Below are 18,743 nucleotides of genomic sequence, written 5' to 3'. Positions count from 1 at the left end.
GGAGAGATTGTCTGCTGTCCACAGGATTTTTTTATTAAATAAAACACTGCCTTCTAAGGTTGATAAATGCTGTTGTCTGTTTATGCATGACTTGTTTCACAGCTTACAGCCACACAGCTTCTCTGCTTCTCAGAAGTGTCTCCTAACCAAAGTACAACCATGCTCTGCTTGAGTGACTCTACCAATTAAATTTGAATTAGACACACGGAGCTGGCTTCGCCATTTTAATATTAATACTTTAGCACTAAAATCTTCATTAAATCCTTTATTGAAAAAGAACTCAAAGGAAAGCAGACTGTACAGTACTTTAAGTAGCACCAAGATCATAATTATAACTTATTGAAGACAAAGCTTGCATCTTCCACTAATTACAGAATAAGGCTAATGTTTATGCAGCTTTCCTTTGAGAGAGGAAATAAAACCACCTAGATATGAAAGAACCAAAAGATTTTGTTCATACTTAATAATGTAGCAATAATACATTGATATTTTATAGACAATTATACACATGACTAAAATACACTTCAGTAAATAGCTAAACAAAGATTACTTCTGCTCTACTTCTGTGTAAGATGTATGTTAATCATGTATCAAAAAATTAAATGTGTGCCCCAAAATCCGAACAGAAGACTTTAGATTTTAGGTTTATTTGCTTAGTAGGTATGAAGGATCATCAGCATACTGATTTGACGTCACATGATTCACTGGTTTACATTTTAAAAATAGTTTTGTTTTAGACACATGACTAGGTTAAAAACGTAGATTCATGTAGCTGATAAACCTTTCAGTAATGAGACTGAAAAAGAAGTGAGTTGCAGTACTTTAGTAGGCTAGTGTACAAATTCCACATCACTTGCATTGCTGATGCCTTTTTACAAGAGAAATTTAAGAGCGTACAAAAAGCAACACAGATGTTCTGAGCTTCCATGTACATTACTGTTGAGTCATGCTCTTAAATTCCAGATTTCCCAGTCTGGAGAATTAAAGCTGAACGAATCTTCTTCTGTGTCAGTTCTGCTCTCAGTGCTCGTAAATTTGCTATTGCCTGCTTTCTCATCTGCAGAAGAACCAGACATTTAAAGAATTGTAATTTAAAGTAGTTTTTGGAATTGATGTGTTTGTATAGCTAAGACTGACTGACTTTCATGCGGGACGGCTGAATACAGGATACATCTTTTATCTTTAAAATCGTACACGTCTAATAGATAGACTGCTTTGTTTTAGCACTTGGCCGTGGTGTCTTTCTTTAACCATGGAATTCATTGCTTTTTCTACTCCTTGTAATACAATGAAGGAAGCATATCCACCCTAGATTACTCAGTGCCACAGGCAATCTCTGTGATGCACAGCACTGAGATTTCAAGCGTTCAACGCTGGACTGCTATCCACTATGAAGGGCTCTACCATCATCTTCCTTTCTAACGGAGCCATAGGCAGCACTGATATGGAATAAAGCAGTTGAATACAACTTGCATTTGCCTGGAAAATCATTCTGCCTTTTTTTTTCTTTATACCTCACCTAGTATGTTTCTTCAATTACTTCTTATGAAAGAGATTGCAACATAGTACCTTGAAAGTGTAAGTAAGAGCTTTAATGCCAAACTTCCAAAAATACATCTACTAACCTCATGCTCTGAAGTAATTTGGCTCAAGTGCTAAGTTATGATAACTAATACCATAAGAATAAGAATACAAGAAGAACTTGAAAATACAAATGACAAACTTGAAAATAACAAATATTTAGATCTTCTAATGTTTGAGAAGATTTTAATAGGTAGTAACATTTTGACTGCTTTAATTAAAAGGTAAAACAAAGGCAGAGTACCTTAATTTCTATTACGAGTTTCATTTTTGTATCATCCAGCTTCCTTTTCAGTTGATCAAGTTCATGCTGCACTGTAGTAATCTGGATGATTCTGTTATTCTACATGAAAAAAAAACAAAAACAAAACAAAACAAAAAAAACCCACACCCAAAAACTTTAATGTAGTTCAGCATTAAGGCATCTCTTCATTCCCTGAGTGCTACTTCACCACTCAGAAACAATCCTCTGGACTCTTTCCAGTTCTACTCTCTTCCATCCTTCCGTGCTTCAATGCATGCTTGCTTGTCCAGGTCTGGAAGCAGTCTGCTTGCCAAGAGAGGGCGGCTCTCCTCAGCAGTCAGTGGCCTTCCTCCCTTCTCCCTCTCACTTCTCGGATCAGAACTCCTCAGTAACAGCATACTGTTTTGCAGTTTAAGTTGTGCATATCTTATATACAAAGGCTCCTTGTGCACAGCCCAAGAGCCTAAGAACTCTGACTCTCCAAAAAGGAGTCAGCATACTTAGACATAGCTTGTAATAAAAATGTAGTATAAAAACTTCATATTTTTACGTTTTAAATATTTATGTTAATGTGCATTTATATACATTGTACAATCATAGATTATCTCCCACTTTTCAGACAGGCATAAGATACTCCATGTACTTCCTACAATTCGTATATTTTCCTAGTCCAGACTCAGATTTGCAAATATACTTGCTTCTATGATGTATTTATGAAATTAGCAGCTGTGACTATTGAGAAGCACGTTTACTGTTTTGGGTTTTGGTTTTTTTTTTGTAATTCCTCTATGAATTTCCCCTATTTTGACATCAGCAGCACAACACAAAACTCACAGCTGCTCAACAGTCTAAGTGTAACCATTTCAAAAACTTCAGAGATGTCTCTTCTTCAAGCATAATTACAATTCATTACCTCTTCCCATGAAATTTTGGATTATAAGAGCAATGCAGAACTGAACAACTCAAAGATCGCACTGAACAAAAGGATATTCTGTAATGAGACAGTGCTGTACAAACACAAAGCAGAAAGACTCAAAAGCTCAGATTCAAGCCTTCAGCCTTTTCAACAAGAACAGGATGGAGTAACTTCATAGTGGCCACACCTCAGGTTACTGAGGAATATTTGACTGTTATAGCTAGTTTAGAAGTCACTGGTTGGTGATGAATTTGTTACTTTCATTTATATTTTATACAAGAAAGAGGTTGTGTAAAAAGATTAAATAATTTAAGTACGTACCTTCACGTTTGTTGCATTGTTTGGTTGTTTTCGGCAATATCTGGCTTCTAATTGCAAGAGTAATTTCTGGTGGCAAAGCTCTAAATCTTGTCTCAGTTTGCTTAAAACATCCTCCAGTGAAACAGTAGCTTTCTTAGCCTCAAAGTATTTCTTCTTCCATTCTTCACGATCTACATAGGAATATATAATATTGTTTGGTTTTGTTAATCTTATTTTAAGGTCTACTGAAGACTGTAATGACAAACTGATCTCACAGGACTCAGTTGGCCAATGCAGATATTAAAAATTAGCAGTAAGTTTATTTTAAAAAGAAAGCAATTTGTGAAAATCTTTGTTAAAATTACATTCCCAAAAAGTGCATTAGAATTTTCACACAGTGACTTGCAACATGAAGCTCTCTCTGTCTCCTAAGGTATATCAAAAGGTCAAAAACCCAAAATTCTGTTCAGCCTGGCAATTCTGCAGATTTCAGCTGTGCAAGCCCTCCATACCTGTTAAGATTGGGATACCTGCCACAGTCTGAAGTCCACAGCATCACTGTAGCAGCATTAAAGGCTTTATGCAGAATTTGAGCTCTGCAGGGCCAGAGATTTTGAACAGAAGTCCCAGGGTTATGGGAAACAGTTATTTACCTTAAAATTTAACTATGATTTCTTGAGCTGTGTTACATGTTAGCAGCAGCTGGCTTATAGCAGTGTTGCAATCTGATGGCTACATACATCTGCTATTCTGCAGCGTGTGAAATTTATTTTAAGGCATATTTTAGGAAAGCAGGACAACTGCTTCATTAGAAACTTACCAGAAAAAAAGTTCCACTGTTCAAACACTATATAGTATATAACCAAAAATGACTGTCAGCATGGCAATCTTAGGATGAAATTAAATACAGACTGCATTGCTGTTCCTAAAGAACATACTCTTCCCTTTCTATCTTGTGAAAAAATACGAATGCACTCTCTTCTGAAACTGCATAGGTCTGATAAAAATAATTTGGAGGTACTAATGCTTCTTAAAGAACCTGAGAAGCTGTTGAAATCCTTGTGAAATAATCTTAAATTTACCTAACTGGGTAGTGTTTTTTAAGAGAATGCAGGAACCATTTAGGACAATCTCAGCAGTGTAAATTGAACTTGCCTTGCAGACTCATGCTACTGCAGATTCTCTCCTTCAAGTGACCAAGTTTTCTTTTTCAAACTACAGCTTCACCATGCTGTAGAATGCAGCATGGCCATGCCCTCAAAGGACAACTGGAAAAAATGGGACGTCTTTTCCCTTTGACAAAGCTACATATCAGTTAGATAACAGTTGAGATTCCTAGTGATTCAGCTGCATTTAAGTACAAAGAATACTCTAGAAACATCACAGTAATTAAACCGAATCTCTGCATAACTGGAATGTGACTTCAGGAAAGCAGCTTAAGTATAAACTTCAAAAAAATTTTATTAAGAAAATTTAGGTGAGATTTCAATGAAATAATTACCTATGTTAAAAAAAAACAAGATTTGTCAGACTTGCCATGATAGGCTTATTAATTCAGCACGCCATATGCTGAATACATTAGATAGCAGGGGAAAAAAAAAAAAAAAGAAAAGAAAGCATTAATCTTGCAATTAGAACAGAAGGGCTATCAACATGCCAAAACCTTGGCAAGCATCAGCTAAAGGGAGTTTTAGAGTGCAGTTTTGAGATCTGACATACAACAGCCAGCAGTAGCTCTTGGGAGCTGTATGTACCCAGGACACAACTTGGTTTATAACAGCCACAGTATTTTCAGATTTATAGGACTGCCACAGAAGTGCTTGAGAAGACATTTCAGCCTTTCTACCATACTATTTCTTCTAATGAGCCTTCTCATTATCAGAGCTCTTGCTTAGCCAGCTGTGCTTTCTGTAATTAAACTCACTGACAAAGAATTTGACTAACATTTCCACATAGGTTTCAGCATTTCTCTATTATTCCAAATTCCAAAATAAATTAAAAGTGTACCATGATATCTCTTCAGTTTATTTTGTTCCAGTAGTGTTTTCACTTTTTTGACCAGCTCTTCTCTGTTTTTTTCCATGAGCCTTCTGTCTTTCTTCATTTGTTCCAATTGTTCTACCATCTTGTTTTCTAAAGATATTACAATTATATTTAGCAATCATCCGGATACTGCAAGGAGGAAAGATCAATCAAGATTTTTATAATTCACCCCTCATATATCATGCCAAAAACTTTGCTAGAATAGGCAGTAGAAAATCTTTTATTTTAATAAATCATCTAAATTTTGGAAATGGCTGTCACATCAGAAGAAAATGAGAAGTCCAGCATGCATTCAGGCATTTATATACATGCAAACAGTACAAATCCTGTTAAATGCCTGTGGAACATATTGGAATAATTACTTTCAAAAACTATTTAGATGTATATGCATCGAAAACTCCTCACAGATAAGGATAAAAAAACCTCTTGAGGATTACTTCCTGCTTAAAATATTTCTGATGAAATCTGTAGCAAAATCTTGCCTTAAACGATAGATGGCAAATAGGTAAGATAATATCTCAGACTTTAACTAGTGTGCAACTATAGGTCAATCATGAACATTTTTGATATATTTCTCCTATGATCCAACTGAGGATCATTAGCAAGTGACCATCTTTGCTACATTCTTATGTAAACCAACAGTATTTTACCCAGTCTCCCTCCTTATCTCCCCCATTTTCTAAACACAAAATTTGTAACAATCTGATGAGTAAATATATGCACAAATTCTTTCAAAAGGTAAGTATTTCCATCTTCATTAACCAATCTTGATTACATGTTAACTCCCCAGAAATTTCTTGGAAGCACATACTTTCTGCCTGAACTGTTGGAACTTGAGCTGGGCTTACAGAAATTGCCAGAAGAGGTAGACTAGGAGGAGAAGCATATTCTTTTGGACAAGTAGGATCATTTTGCTTGTTGTCATTTGCCTAGTGAGTCAAAAGACAAGTACATGATTTACAGTCCAGAACAGTTACATTAAACATACATTCTGAGAGTGGTCTGAGTGATTGTGAGGGATTAATGGATCCTGAATACAATCTCTTTTTTATTCTGTGTTACCTGTAGGAATGATTACTAAATTCCAAACAGATGGACATCTGCCAACAGAATCAGAACAGTCAACACTGAAACTGCAGAGGAAAACACAAGGTCCAAGTTGTACACTATTGCTAAATATTCTTGTCCACGTCCACTTCACCAGATGCTGACATACCCATATGATACCAGAAATAACTGGCTTTAAAACTATGCTCATTGGGTAACAAAAGCTGGACTGCCCTTTTCTAAACTAGAACTTATAATAGCTCACAGGTGACAAAGTAATAGTGAAGATATTAGGCTGTATGACTGCAGAGTGTGTCTTCCTAAATATGTCCTTATTCTGATGCTATGACAATTCCATGCATATGCTTTAAATAATTTTGTATTTTTAATGAAATGTTTTGCTTGAGATAAAACTAATATTTATCCCATTGGAAATAACTAAATTATAGAAAATGCCATTGATAAAGTCAATACAATGTCACTATCAAGAAATTGTAAATAATAATAAATAAATTGGCTGATATTAATAAGATTGAGGTGGTTACTATATAAATAGATTATAACCAAAGGTATCACCTCCCATGATTTCATTATTTAGAAATATAGTTGATTTTTCCTTAGCAAATCTCCAAAGTAGCACGGAATGAATTAACTTTACTCAGTTACTATAAAATGTACATCAAACATTTCATATTTCTAATGAGTTACTTGTCTTATAAAATTACCCTTTTTCTAGGTGGAGGATTATGCTTACTGCTCCACATTGCAAAGAACATTCTAATTTGAAAAACAAACCTCACCATCCAGGTTTTCACCAAGAACTGTTACAGACTTGCTAGTTCTGTATGGCAGCAACCTAAAGATAAAATTGAAGAATTATGTGATAATTAATGGAATGATGTGGGGTTTATTTTCCATTTTCTTTCACTTATTTGAAGCTGGTAAAATAAGCTTCTAGTCATGAATTGATGGTATTCACTGTTTTGTCAGAATCATTATTTACTAACCTTTGGTTTTTGTGTATGTATTCTGTGGTTTGGTCTTCCAGTGTTCTAAGAATTCCAGAATGCTGTGTTCTGTCTCCTCTTAGTTTGCCATCTTTTTGGTGATCATTGTTTTCCACGTTTGTAATTAGCCTGCTGTTCAGTTCTGTGACAGGATAGTGATAACCAAAACATAATAGATTACAATCATAAACTTCAAGCACTTTTGACCATAAGTCAGTTCAATACGTAAGATTATCTCTGGGGTAAATCATGTTTTTGTGATTTAGGAAATAAATAAATGAAAAAAACACTTGTTTTAACAATTTGTATCTATCTCATTCTGGTTACTAGTACAGAAACATTACAGCAGATAAAGAAATAATTTAAATTACATTTCCTACTACTTTCTGCCTTTCAGAGACTGAAATTCTCTGACAAACTGGTAAAGAAAGCCAGCAAAACATTCTGCATTTGAATGTTATCAGCTTTAAGTTGTATACAGTAAATCTTTCAGAAGAAAACTGCTGACAGACTTCGCCTACACTTTATGCAACAAAATCCCACATCCTTCATCATTCAAAACAAAGTTATGGAAAACTTTCATGTATATATGTAAATACACATATATATGTATTTCTGTATTGACAGGCTTCAAACTTCAGTTGACATGATAATGGAGGGACAACACTATTTTTTATGGATTATGAATGGAAACTGAAAAGCCTTTTCTAACACACTCTTCAGACATGTCTCAAAGAACACAATATCAATTTTTTTTGTTTTCTTACTCAAAATACTATTTATCAAGAATAATTTTAAATGAGATCAGTAAAGTGCCCGTAACTATGACAAAATTGAATATAATCTCCTTTAATAATTCCTTGTTAAAAATTTGCAACAAAAGAAGGTTCACCTTTTTATATTAACTGTAAAATTACACACAAATATTAAGATTTGTCTTTCAAAATTATTTCCTAATAATTTATTTTAGCATTTTGATGCTAATTTAATAGTGGTCACTCAAATCCAATTTGAAATGCTTTGGTCACTTCTTCACTTGTAATTACTAGAAATTTAGGACCATTAAGAACATCAGATAACAGTTTAGAGACAATTTCCCTCAATATCCTAAGGCACCCCATTTTATAGAAAATAGTCAATAGATGTCTCTCAGACATTTTCTATCTGGGAGCAGAACTGCTACCCAGTTTATGTGAGCTTTAAATCCCTCCATACTCTTGTACTGTCTTCACTGTAGTCTATTCAAAGAGTTATCTTGCCTCTCAATTTTAGAACTGCCACTGTTCACTAATATTAAATAACAGTAAACCCTCATTACATAGGAGAGAGGGTAGAAAGCCATTTCCCTTGAGTAGCAACATAGCCATGAATAACAATGAAAGATGAAGTGAATGAATTGCTTTCCATGGTTTCCTGATAACAATTTTTTTTTTTCATTTAAAATTGCTTTTGAATTACAGGATCATTACCTTCTTTGAAAGATAATATTATTTTAAAAATTAGAGTACTGCTCTGACAGCAATATTCCAACTTATGCTGTACCAACAGATTTTTTTAAATTTAGCTTTGCCAATTTTCTAGAAAGCTTTGTTTAGCAACAAGATGACAGTGAACCGTACCCTTTGGATATGTCATGTGATTTTGATGTGTTTGGTTATTTTGGTCTTGTTCATCACTGTGGTTTACATGAAGAGTAAGAGCAGTTCCTTTGGCTTTGTCATTCCACTTAGGAGCAGGAGGCTCTTTTGGATCCCGGCTGAGATGGCCATGCTGGGAGTTCTTTTGTCCTATACAGCTTTTTCCAGTCCCTTGATCTACAGGATTTAAAAGACTTGCTGTGAAGAGAGATCCCTTGGATCCAATTTGATCTACAAAATAATTGATATAGAAAAGAGAAATATTATTTCATGATAAATGTTAACTATAATAGTTCTTTTTCTTCACTGCACTGGTTAAACATACCTTTCACTCTGAACTGTGCCTGTGTTTCTGTAATCGTGTTGTGGTCTTGCTCATGACTCATATGCAATACAGGAAGAGATTCCTTCTCAGACCCTCCTGCAGGACTGCACACTTTCTGATTTTCTAGCTGATGACTGCTCTGTATGTTTTCTAAAAATTGTTTGCTTTCAGTTTTCTGTTGAGGAAGGTTAGGAAGTCTTGATCCATGACCATACCTATTAGTTTCTGCATTAAAGTGATGTCTTTGTTGTGTTGATGATGATAATGGATAAACATCTTCAAAATATTCCACTTGAGGTAATAAATATAATTCAGGATACAGTGCCTAAAATATGCAGTATATTAACCAGACATAAAAGAAGAAATGTGCAATGCTTTTGAAAATGATATCTTAAATGCCATAAAATACATACATAAGGGGGAGCAAATGACTTCAGTTTCAGCTCTGCTTCTTGCTTTGCTTTCACCTGGAAGATGAAAAACAGAAGATAACTGATAAAATACTTCTCTTACCAATAATGTTGTGCATTTAATAATTAATGTTGTTAATTTGTATTCTATTTTCTGTCTTTACATACTACTTTTTTCTTCCGTAACAGCCTGATAGAGAGAAGAAACATAGAATGCTACTCTCTTTTTTCTGACATGGCACTAAAACTATTCTGTGTTTCAAAATTTAAATCACACACACAAGAGTACACGTATGTGTTTCTGCTGTGGTTCAAAGGACTCAACCCAACAGTGACAGCAGTAGAAAGTCCATCTTTACTAGAAGTTGCTTCAAGTCAAATCTGAATAGAAATGCCAAGTCTAACATAAATGTCTCTATTCACCTCATACAACAATGCAGCATATTTGGTGGCTATAGAAAAAAAAAATATATAATTCTCCTATGTCTTATAGTATTTATTGCCTTGCTATTCTTTGTGTGATGTATGTTTTCAGATTTCAACAGCTGTTATAAAATAAATGAATCAAAGATAATATAAACTGGAAAGACCATTAGAAAACACCATTAGAAAAAAAATAAAAATTCTGAGCTTGCAATTAAGCAATGAAATAACAAAACCGAAGTAGACATGGGGCCAAATTCTGTTCTCAAAAATGGCCACGCAATGAGACACAAACTACATAAAAGGAAGAACAAATTAAAATAGTTTTGGCTGGAGTTCATTTTTCATTTAAAGAACTACACTTGCAAGCAGAATACAACTCAGTACTGTTTACATTGTAAACGTTGTGAAATGGAACACTGAGAAAATAAACAAACTCAATAAATATTTGATCATGGAGAGGTAATTCAATTAGGTTACCATGACCCTAACAATAAATAAACTAGTTATTTGGTTCATTGTTAGTTTTTTGGTTCGTTGTTTTACCCTCTGTTACAAAGCAAATATAAAGCAATGCTAAATTATATCTTTAATTCATTGCTAAAAACCTTTACTTGTACCTACTAATATATTTAATTGTCTATTAAAAGCAAAATATGTTATTAAATCCCTTGTCATTCTCAAGGGAGCTGGAAAATTTCTCCATTTACCTCAGATCTAACAGTGAGGAAGAAAATATACCATCTCAGTTGCTATCATCCAGTTAAAAATATCTGAAATGTTTGAAGGTTTATGCATATTTTCAGATTTAGGCTGCATCACAGTCCTGAAGCTCCTGTTCAAGCCTTTCCACCTACTTTTTACACATTACTTGGTATTTATTTTGGATTTCTATATGGGTAATTTTAGTGACATTGACTATAAATGAAATCAAGACCAACTTTCTGCCCTGTAATTAATTTCCAAATCCATTTCCAAGCAGGTGAAAAAAGTCTTTAATATCTATATACATGTATCCATATATATATATCTGTCTACATACATAAATATATAGGTTTTTTGTGTGTTAATCAAATGCACTTTCAGTCAATCTGATTTTCAAGTTTATTTACTTTAGCTATAGTTTGTAACATAGCTAAATATAGAGAAAATCAGAGTGAGGAACAATTATGATTCAGAGACAGTTTTTTGATTGCATAAGCCTCCTCAAGCTGTATTAGTGGACTGATTCAAGGACATTAAATGTACCTTCAGAGAAGCTTTCATTCAGAGACTGATCTTTAAAGGCTATTGGACAGGTTGCAGGTTCCTCCCTTTTAAGGAATTCTGACTTACTCAACTCCATTGCAAATTCTTCAAATGCCATACTCCTAACCACGTACTGGCAATAATGACCTTGGGGGAATATTTTTTATTCAGCTAGAATAGTTACGTTTAACCTATTGTCTTAGCATCTTCCACTGGATTGCAACTAATTACATTTGATGATTTAAAGGATAATATTCCTGTCCACCTGTGTGTTTGTATTTGGGAAAACAGACAAGAGCTCATTCTTGAACGCATCTAAAAACGAATGGTGACAGAGCACCTAACATTATCTAGTGGGTGGCATCCCTGCCCAAGGCAGTGGGGTTGGAAATGGATGATGATTGAAGTCCCTTCCAACCCAAGTTGTTCTACAAGGGCTGCTCCAAAAGTAGTGCCTCCTGTTTTACTACATTGGCCCACAATGTCAGAGGTGGATGTTGGTGAGATGGCAGTAGAGGTTGAACCTTCTCACCAATATCCCATTAAATTCTGTTGCCATACGACAGATGGCAGCAGAGGGGCAGTCTGTAAGAATGGTGTCTGACATGGAAGTATGGATGAAGCAAAGGTGTGTCAATGAACTCCTCTAAAAGGAAGCAATGGCACCCACTAACATTCATTGATGCTTGCTGAATGTTTATGGAGACCAAACAGTGAATGTGACCACAGAGAAGTGGTGGGAGGTGCATTTCAGCAACGTGAAAGACAAGCCATGTTTTGGACAGCTCATACGCAGATGTCATATCATGAAATGAAAAGTGACTCTCAATCAACTCATCTACACAGTTGGCTAATGGTGATGACTACACTGAAAAATAGTGTTGTGTAGCTGAGAATTTGTTCTATCAAATAATGTTATTATTCTTTTTGTGTATGTTGTATTTTCCATGAAAATAAACAGGAGGCATTACTTTTGAAGTAACCTACATATGATTCTATGATATTTTCTAAACGACAGGGACTAAATCCATAGTTTACATTATAAAGCAGAAGTGCATTAAAGGAAAAAAAAAAAAAAAATATATATATATATATATATATATATATATATATATATAAATGTTAATATATATACATATAAATGTATATGTATAAATGAACTTACCACTGCAAGCTTTTTCCCAATGCATTTTAAAAATTGGAATTTGTCTGCAACTGCAACTCCACCCAGGTACTCTCCAAGCTTCTCCCGTAGCATTCTTAATGTAGTGTGAGGAGACACCCTAGAACGTAGTTATTCATTAATACATCTGTAAGATCAAACAATGATGGCTAGCTAGTAAGAGGGGAAAGATAATGATATTTAAATATTGGCTTGCATGGAAAGAATGAACAAAAAAGGGAACTGTTTTCTGAAACTGTACCTTATTACTTATAGGTAGAGATGTTTGGTGTGGTAGAAATCAGTACTTTGTATCATGTTATGGCAGACTGTATTACAAAGGCTGTCATAACATCAGCTAGCAATATTCATACTTAGGGAATCCAATATGAAGCGAGTATATGAGAGTGTCTGAAATTTGAAAAAGATTCCTTTAGGAATGAATACAAAAGCATTGGAAACTACAGTCATACATTTCCATTTGGGTGGACTGTCGGACATCCACATTTAAGCACTAAGGACAACAGGATAATTCATCACTTTAAGTGCCAAGCACATTCCTTTGGTTTTCTCTTCTCCAACACTAATTTATAGTAGGGTGTGTGTATATGTACACGCAAATGTATTTTAAATCAAAACCAAACACTGTATTGTAAACATTTCTATCATAGTTTCAGGATGAGAGAGCTTATGCAAACACAAATTAGATAATTTAATCTACTACAGGAAATCATGCAAATATCAAAGTAATGAACTCAGTACCAAAATCATCATATTACAGAATCATATTTTCAGCCTGGGTTGAAAAGGACCTCAAAGATCATCTAGTTTCAACCCCCCTGCCATTGGCAGGGTTGCCAGGCACTACTAGACCAGGCTGCCCAGAGCCACATCCAGCCTGGCCTTGAATGCCTCCAGGGATGGGGCATGCACAGCAACCTGTTCCAGTGCGTCACCACTGCATGACAAACTTCCTCCAAATATCTATTCTAAACTTCCCCTATCTTTGTTTAAAACTATTCCCCCTTGTTCTATCACTACCACTGTCTTTCCCCCTCCCTTTTACATTTTCCCTTCAAGTACTGGAAGACCACAATGAGGTCTTCCCAGGGCCTTCTCTTCTCCAAGCTAAACAAGCCCAGTTCCCTCAACTTTTCTTCAGAGGTGCACCAGCCCTCTGATCATCTTAGTGGTCCTCCTCTGGACTTGTCCCAAGAGCTCTGCATCTTTTTTGTGGAGGGGGCCCCAGGCCTGGATGCAGTACTCCAGATGAGGCCTCACAAGAGCCAAGTAGAGGGGGACAATCACCTCCCTCTTCCTGCTGGCCACCTCTTTTTTAATGCAACCCAGAACACAGTTGGCCTTCCGGGCTGCAAATGCACACTGCTGGCTCATGTCCAGCGTCTCGTCCATCAGGACACCTAACTCCTTCTCTGCAGGACTGCTCTCAAGGAAACCTTCCCACAGTTTATATAAATACCTTCGGATTGCCCTGGTCCAAGTGCAGCACCTTGCACTTGGCCTCGCTGAACCTCATTAGGTTCTCACGGGCCCACTTCCTCGACTGTCCAGGTCCCTCTGAATGGCTTCCCTTCCCTCCAGAGTATCAACCACAGTGCTCAGCTTGGTGTCATCTGCAAACTTGCTGAGGGTGCATTCAATTCCAATAATAAATATGCACCCCCACAGATTGAAACCAAATGTGCAAGAGTCACACAAAAGCTCTGCATCACAACATGAGCAGTTCTAATTGCTTCTATGTTGCCATATAAAACAAACCAGGGAACAAAATCAGGCCCGAGACTGTTAATCATCCACGCTGCTGAAGTGTTAGTACATTGCCTAGCAGCATTTCATACCTACCAGGGTTTTGGGCCAGGCCAGCTGCCACCCTTCAAGCGATGCTCAGATATAGCTTGGGGTACGGGACATACTGTTCTCAGTAAATAGTATGGACAAGGACATACCAACCCTTCATCTTGGGCAGATCTTCAGCACTGACCCAGCAAAGTTGCACTCTATGCCTTCATTTCATATCCATTATATGTAAAACACCCCCAGTTGCACGCAATAAAAACTGTGTTTCAGTGAGCTACAGTGTTTCCTACGTGTTATTTCACACATGGGACTGAAAGGACCCTCCTCAGGATTATAATTCTGCCTTGCAGCACAGGAGCTCAGGACACCCAGGGCCAAGCAGTCTGCAGAGTGGACATATCTAGGCCATCCTACTTTGTCCCTGAACATTTAGCTTCTGCTTATTTCTTTGCTATCCACTTTTTGCCCACATCCGATGCAGATTTTGGCCCTAATGTCATTTATTTCAAGTGTATAAAGAAATATGTGAAAGATGAAAACATAATTCAACACACACCCTGCCAGGGTCGTATGTGAGAAGACAGATGATCTGTAATTCAAATATGTCTCCTCTAACCTTTTCTCAAACTGATTTCTCAAAGAAGGTATGTCCTTTGAACTATCTGCTGAAATCCAAAAATTGCAAACTCTTTTAGAGGCAATTCTAAAATTGTGCATCCTTCACTGATAATGCCCTTTCAAATGAGCAGAGAAATCTAAATCTAAGGTTTGTATGAACAGCAAGGAAAACAGTCAAGTAACTATGATAATGTATCACAGAAGAAAAGGTATATAGAACCTGGAATACACAACAGAAATTAATTGAAAAATGTTTGCTAGTGCAGCTGCTATGAACATATAATGATGTATTTCTTACTTGCTGCCACTGGCTAACAGAAGCCTAGTCACACTGAGTCATTTCCTTCAAAGTGTTCCTTTAAAAATGATGCAAACTAGAGTTTACTGCAGCAATCTCATCTAGAAATAACAAAAGTATTGGTTCTGTGGTGAGGAATGAGGAATAAATAAAAGATCATGTATGCTGAGAAATCAAGTTCATGGGAACAAGAACCCCGAGCTGCAGATGATTATACACTTAATATTTTCCTCTAATTTCATGATTAATGGAAGTGGCCTGTACTTACATCTGGCAGTCCTTTGTTGAGCTGACACACACAGTAATAGGATCACCAAACTGGATGGGCAAAGCTATCAGCACGATTTGCACCGGCAGGGCTGCTGTTCCCTCTCCCAGGTTAAACTAAGAGAAGGTTCTTAACATATTTTATGTTTTTAACGACAGTGATAAGCTGGTCCAGTGTTAGTTACTGCTAGAGTCTATGTACTGCAGCATTGTATTGCACCACTGAATAATTAATAATTAATTACTTTACACTCTTTAGTATGCAACAAATACCTAGACATATCACTGAACTGCAGAATGGCTTGGGTTGGAAAGGACCTCAAAGACCATTTGGTTCCAATTTCTGCCACAGCAGGGTCACTCCCACTAGATGAAGCTGTCCAGGGCCCCATCCAGCCTGGTCTCTCAACACCTCCAGGGATGGGGCATCCACAGCTTCTCTGGGCAGCTTGCTCAGTGCCTCATCACCTTCACTGTGAAGAAGTGCTCACTAATACCTAATTTAAATCTCCCCTTTTTTAGTTAAAATTGTCACCCTTGTCAAGTCACTACAGGGCCTTGTAAAAAGTTTCTCCCCCTCCCTCTTACAAGCCCCATTCATTGCTGAAAAGCTGTAATAATAATTCCCTGCAGTCTTCTCCTCTACTAGCCTGAACAAGCCCAGATCACTTAGCTTGTCTTCATATGAAAGGAGCTCCAGCCAGGAGAGGATATCCAGATCGTCTCCCCTCTGGACCTGCTCTAATAGATCCATGTCTCTCTCGTGTTACAAACTCATTGAAATCAATTAGAATCCTAATTTAAGTTGTTGCTTCAGAACTGAGCCTTAATGAAATAAACTTACTCCAGAGTATGCAGGGCAGACACGTGAAATGATTTACCACTCCTTCTATGTATTTTGCACCTCTACTGGAGATTTGTACATTAGAGTGGATACGTGCACTTACTTTATTTGGTTTTGAGCAGCATTTCAACAAAAGAAGCTGCAAGAATGAATACATTCTGCTCTAAATGCTCACACCTGGCTGCTGCCAATTTTTTCAGTTACATAATATATTGTCTTCAGGGGACAATACAAACTTAAATTTAAATGAGTTGAAGCCTGCAAACCCAGCTAAGTTGACAGATTTTGCACATGAACAGAGGAGATGCATGTAAAAGCTCCATTCCAACGCAAACCTTTACATTATCTGACTTTGTCTGCAACTTCTTTCTATGGCAAACACACACAGATTTTGTGAGCGAAGTGTTTAGGAGCACAGACCAAACTGTCAAAGGATTCTTCCACAAAGTCCTCTGAGAGCTATCTGAGAGCACACACTGTGGGCAGCCTTTTAGAAATATTATAGAAGAAAGAAGATATGCAGATGGTTTCCCAGCTCTAATGCATCCCTTTTAAGTACGTGGCATAATCTTTTTCTTTAGATGAAGAGGGCTCAGTGACAGGCTTTCCCACCTCCACTTAGCCATTCCATCTCAAAGCTGGTACACCATGGAAAAGAATTCAAGATTTTAATAGTCAAACTCCAGAAGTATAAGACTGTGATTTTACAACAGAAAATATTCTGCAGCAATACTAGCACTGCTCTGAAAGTACATTTCAATGGTTTAAATCAAGGGCTGCATTGGCCTGGTACAGTGCAAACAGAACCAGAATGAGAGGTAATGGCTCTTGATTGTTTCAGGTTGGATATTAGGAAAAAAATTCTTCTCTGAAAGAGGGGTGAGGCGTTAGACCAGGATGCCCAGGGAGGTAGTAGAGTCACTGTCTTTGGAAGTTCAAGAAACTGAGGGACGTGGTTATTGGGCATGGAGGGGATGGGCTGGTGGTTGGACTTGGTAAACTTAGTGGTCTTTTCCAACCTTAATGATTCTATGAAATAGACACAGGCATCACTTATTCTCCAGAGATGAGTAGAGAACAAGCCTCTTCTAACAGGCATAATTATGCTCGGCGCTTAACCCTAACCCTTACAGAGCAACAGCTAGACAACAAAGACCAGATGACTGCAAGACAAGAGAGAGGACCAACCAAGTTTTATAGGTGTTATCACATTTGGGAGTAAGAGTGTGCTCACCTTATAAACCCCGCTGAGATGAATTTGCTGGCAAGAGCCACAGAAACTGTATTCAGCTTGAAGTTCCACACTTCCTCTGGGACAAAAAAAACATGGAGCTCCACCAGCTAAACAAATCAAATAATTGTTAAGATGGTCTTAACAGTAAATGTATATTATCATTCTCTTCTTATTAACTCTGTTTTGCTGGACTTTCAGTTTTGGAGGGAGGAATGGTTTATTTAATGCCCTACAGACCCAAGCAAGGCTATATCTGCAGTGATGACCCAACAGACTAAAACAGCAATGAGCAGAACAGTCTGTGACTGCCAGGTGATGGCACAGAAATAACTCACATCAGAACAAGTGGAAATGAGAAAACAAGAGAGAAATGAGAGATACAGCTCCTGCTGTATGTCACTATGACAGTGATGGATACAACCTAACAAAAAGCATATGGCATGAATACAAGAATACTTCAGCTAAAAATCAAGCTTTCATTCATTTCATAAAAAGTGAAAAGCCATAAAATCTTGATCCAAACTCAATAGAAAGTGTCAGAAGAAAACTTTTTTTTTTTCCCTGATAGTTATTAATAGCACTAATCGCTCTGGAGCACAGAAGGGCTCTTGGTAATGCTTGCAATGCTCTGAGCAGTGTTCACCCACAGTGCCTTCAGACCTGCAGTCCTGGTGTGGACCTCCTGGCCTGCGTCCTGGTACTTTCAGTGAACATCAAATGGTGCAGGCAAGTATGAGACACACTTCTGAAAATCATTCCCAATTTCCACTCCAGACACCGTGCAAATAAGCTAAATTAAGTATTTATTCAATTGTTGCGTTACTAAATAAAAACTTGGAAAGGCACATTCTTCCTCTCAGGTCTCCCAGAGGCAGCGTAGTCTCACTTACAATACATACATACATACATTTATTCTTTTTATGAAATCTAGAAAAACTCTATGGAAAAGTCCAAAACCACTCACCTGGGATGTCTGAGGCCTCATTTGGCCAAATGACATACACGCTGCTAGCTGTGCCTGACTACAGTGGGTGCCAGATGGGCTTCTTAATTTTCCTTCTGATTGAAACATTCTTTAAAATTGAGTTTCATGACAATCTGTCGCCAGGAGGTTACTTTATTTTCCTTTCTCACTTATGAGATGCACGTATCTGTCTCTGTGCCACAGCGTGGCCCCTGCTCACCACACACACACTGCCCACACCTCCAACGCAACCCGTCACCTGGCACCCACTTGGCCCCGCCGCCCTCACACTGCCCGTGGCACTTCCTCCTGGCATCTCCCTAGGTGACTTCCTACACAATTGTTCTGTGTGCCCAA

General features: G+C 37.1%; 1 protein-coding gene across 1 annotated transcript; it reads right to left on the bottom strand.

The window, feature by feature from the left end:
• Window positions 1-952: 952 nt before the first annotated feature.
• Window positions 953-18,422, bottom strand: SPATA1 (spermatogenesis associated 1; the record flags this gene model as incomplete). Its single annotated transcript, XM_079536223.1, has 13 exons — window positions 953-1,057; window positions 1,826-1,924; window positions 3,063-3,232; window positions 5,049-5,174; window positions 5,896-6,013; window positions 6,927-6,987; window positions 7,139-7,280; window positions 8,758-9,006; window positions 9,101-9,425; window positions 9,514-9,567; window positions 12,347-12,464; window positions 17,423-17,529; window positions 18,387-18,422. The coding sequence occupies 13 exons, from the start codon at window positions 18,420-18,422 to the stop codon at window positions 953-955; spliced, it is 1,710 nt and encodes a 569-aa protein (XP_079392349.1).
• Between the last annotated feature and the right edge of the window lie 321 nt (window positions 18,423-18,743).

Source organism: Tetrao urogallus, assembly GCF_951394365.1.
Source record: "Tetrao urogallus genome assembly, chromosome: 5".
Taxonomy (NCBI): Eukaryota; Metazoa; Chordata; class Aves; order Galliformes; family Phasianidae; genus Tetrao; species Tetrao urogallus.
The sequence above is the reverse complement of the archived record's forward strand: the minus strand, read 5'-3'. Positions and strand labels throughout refer to the sequence as shown.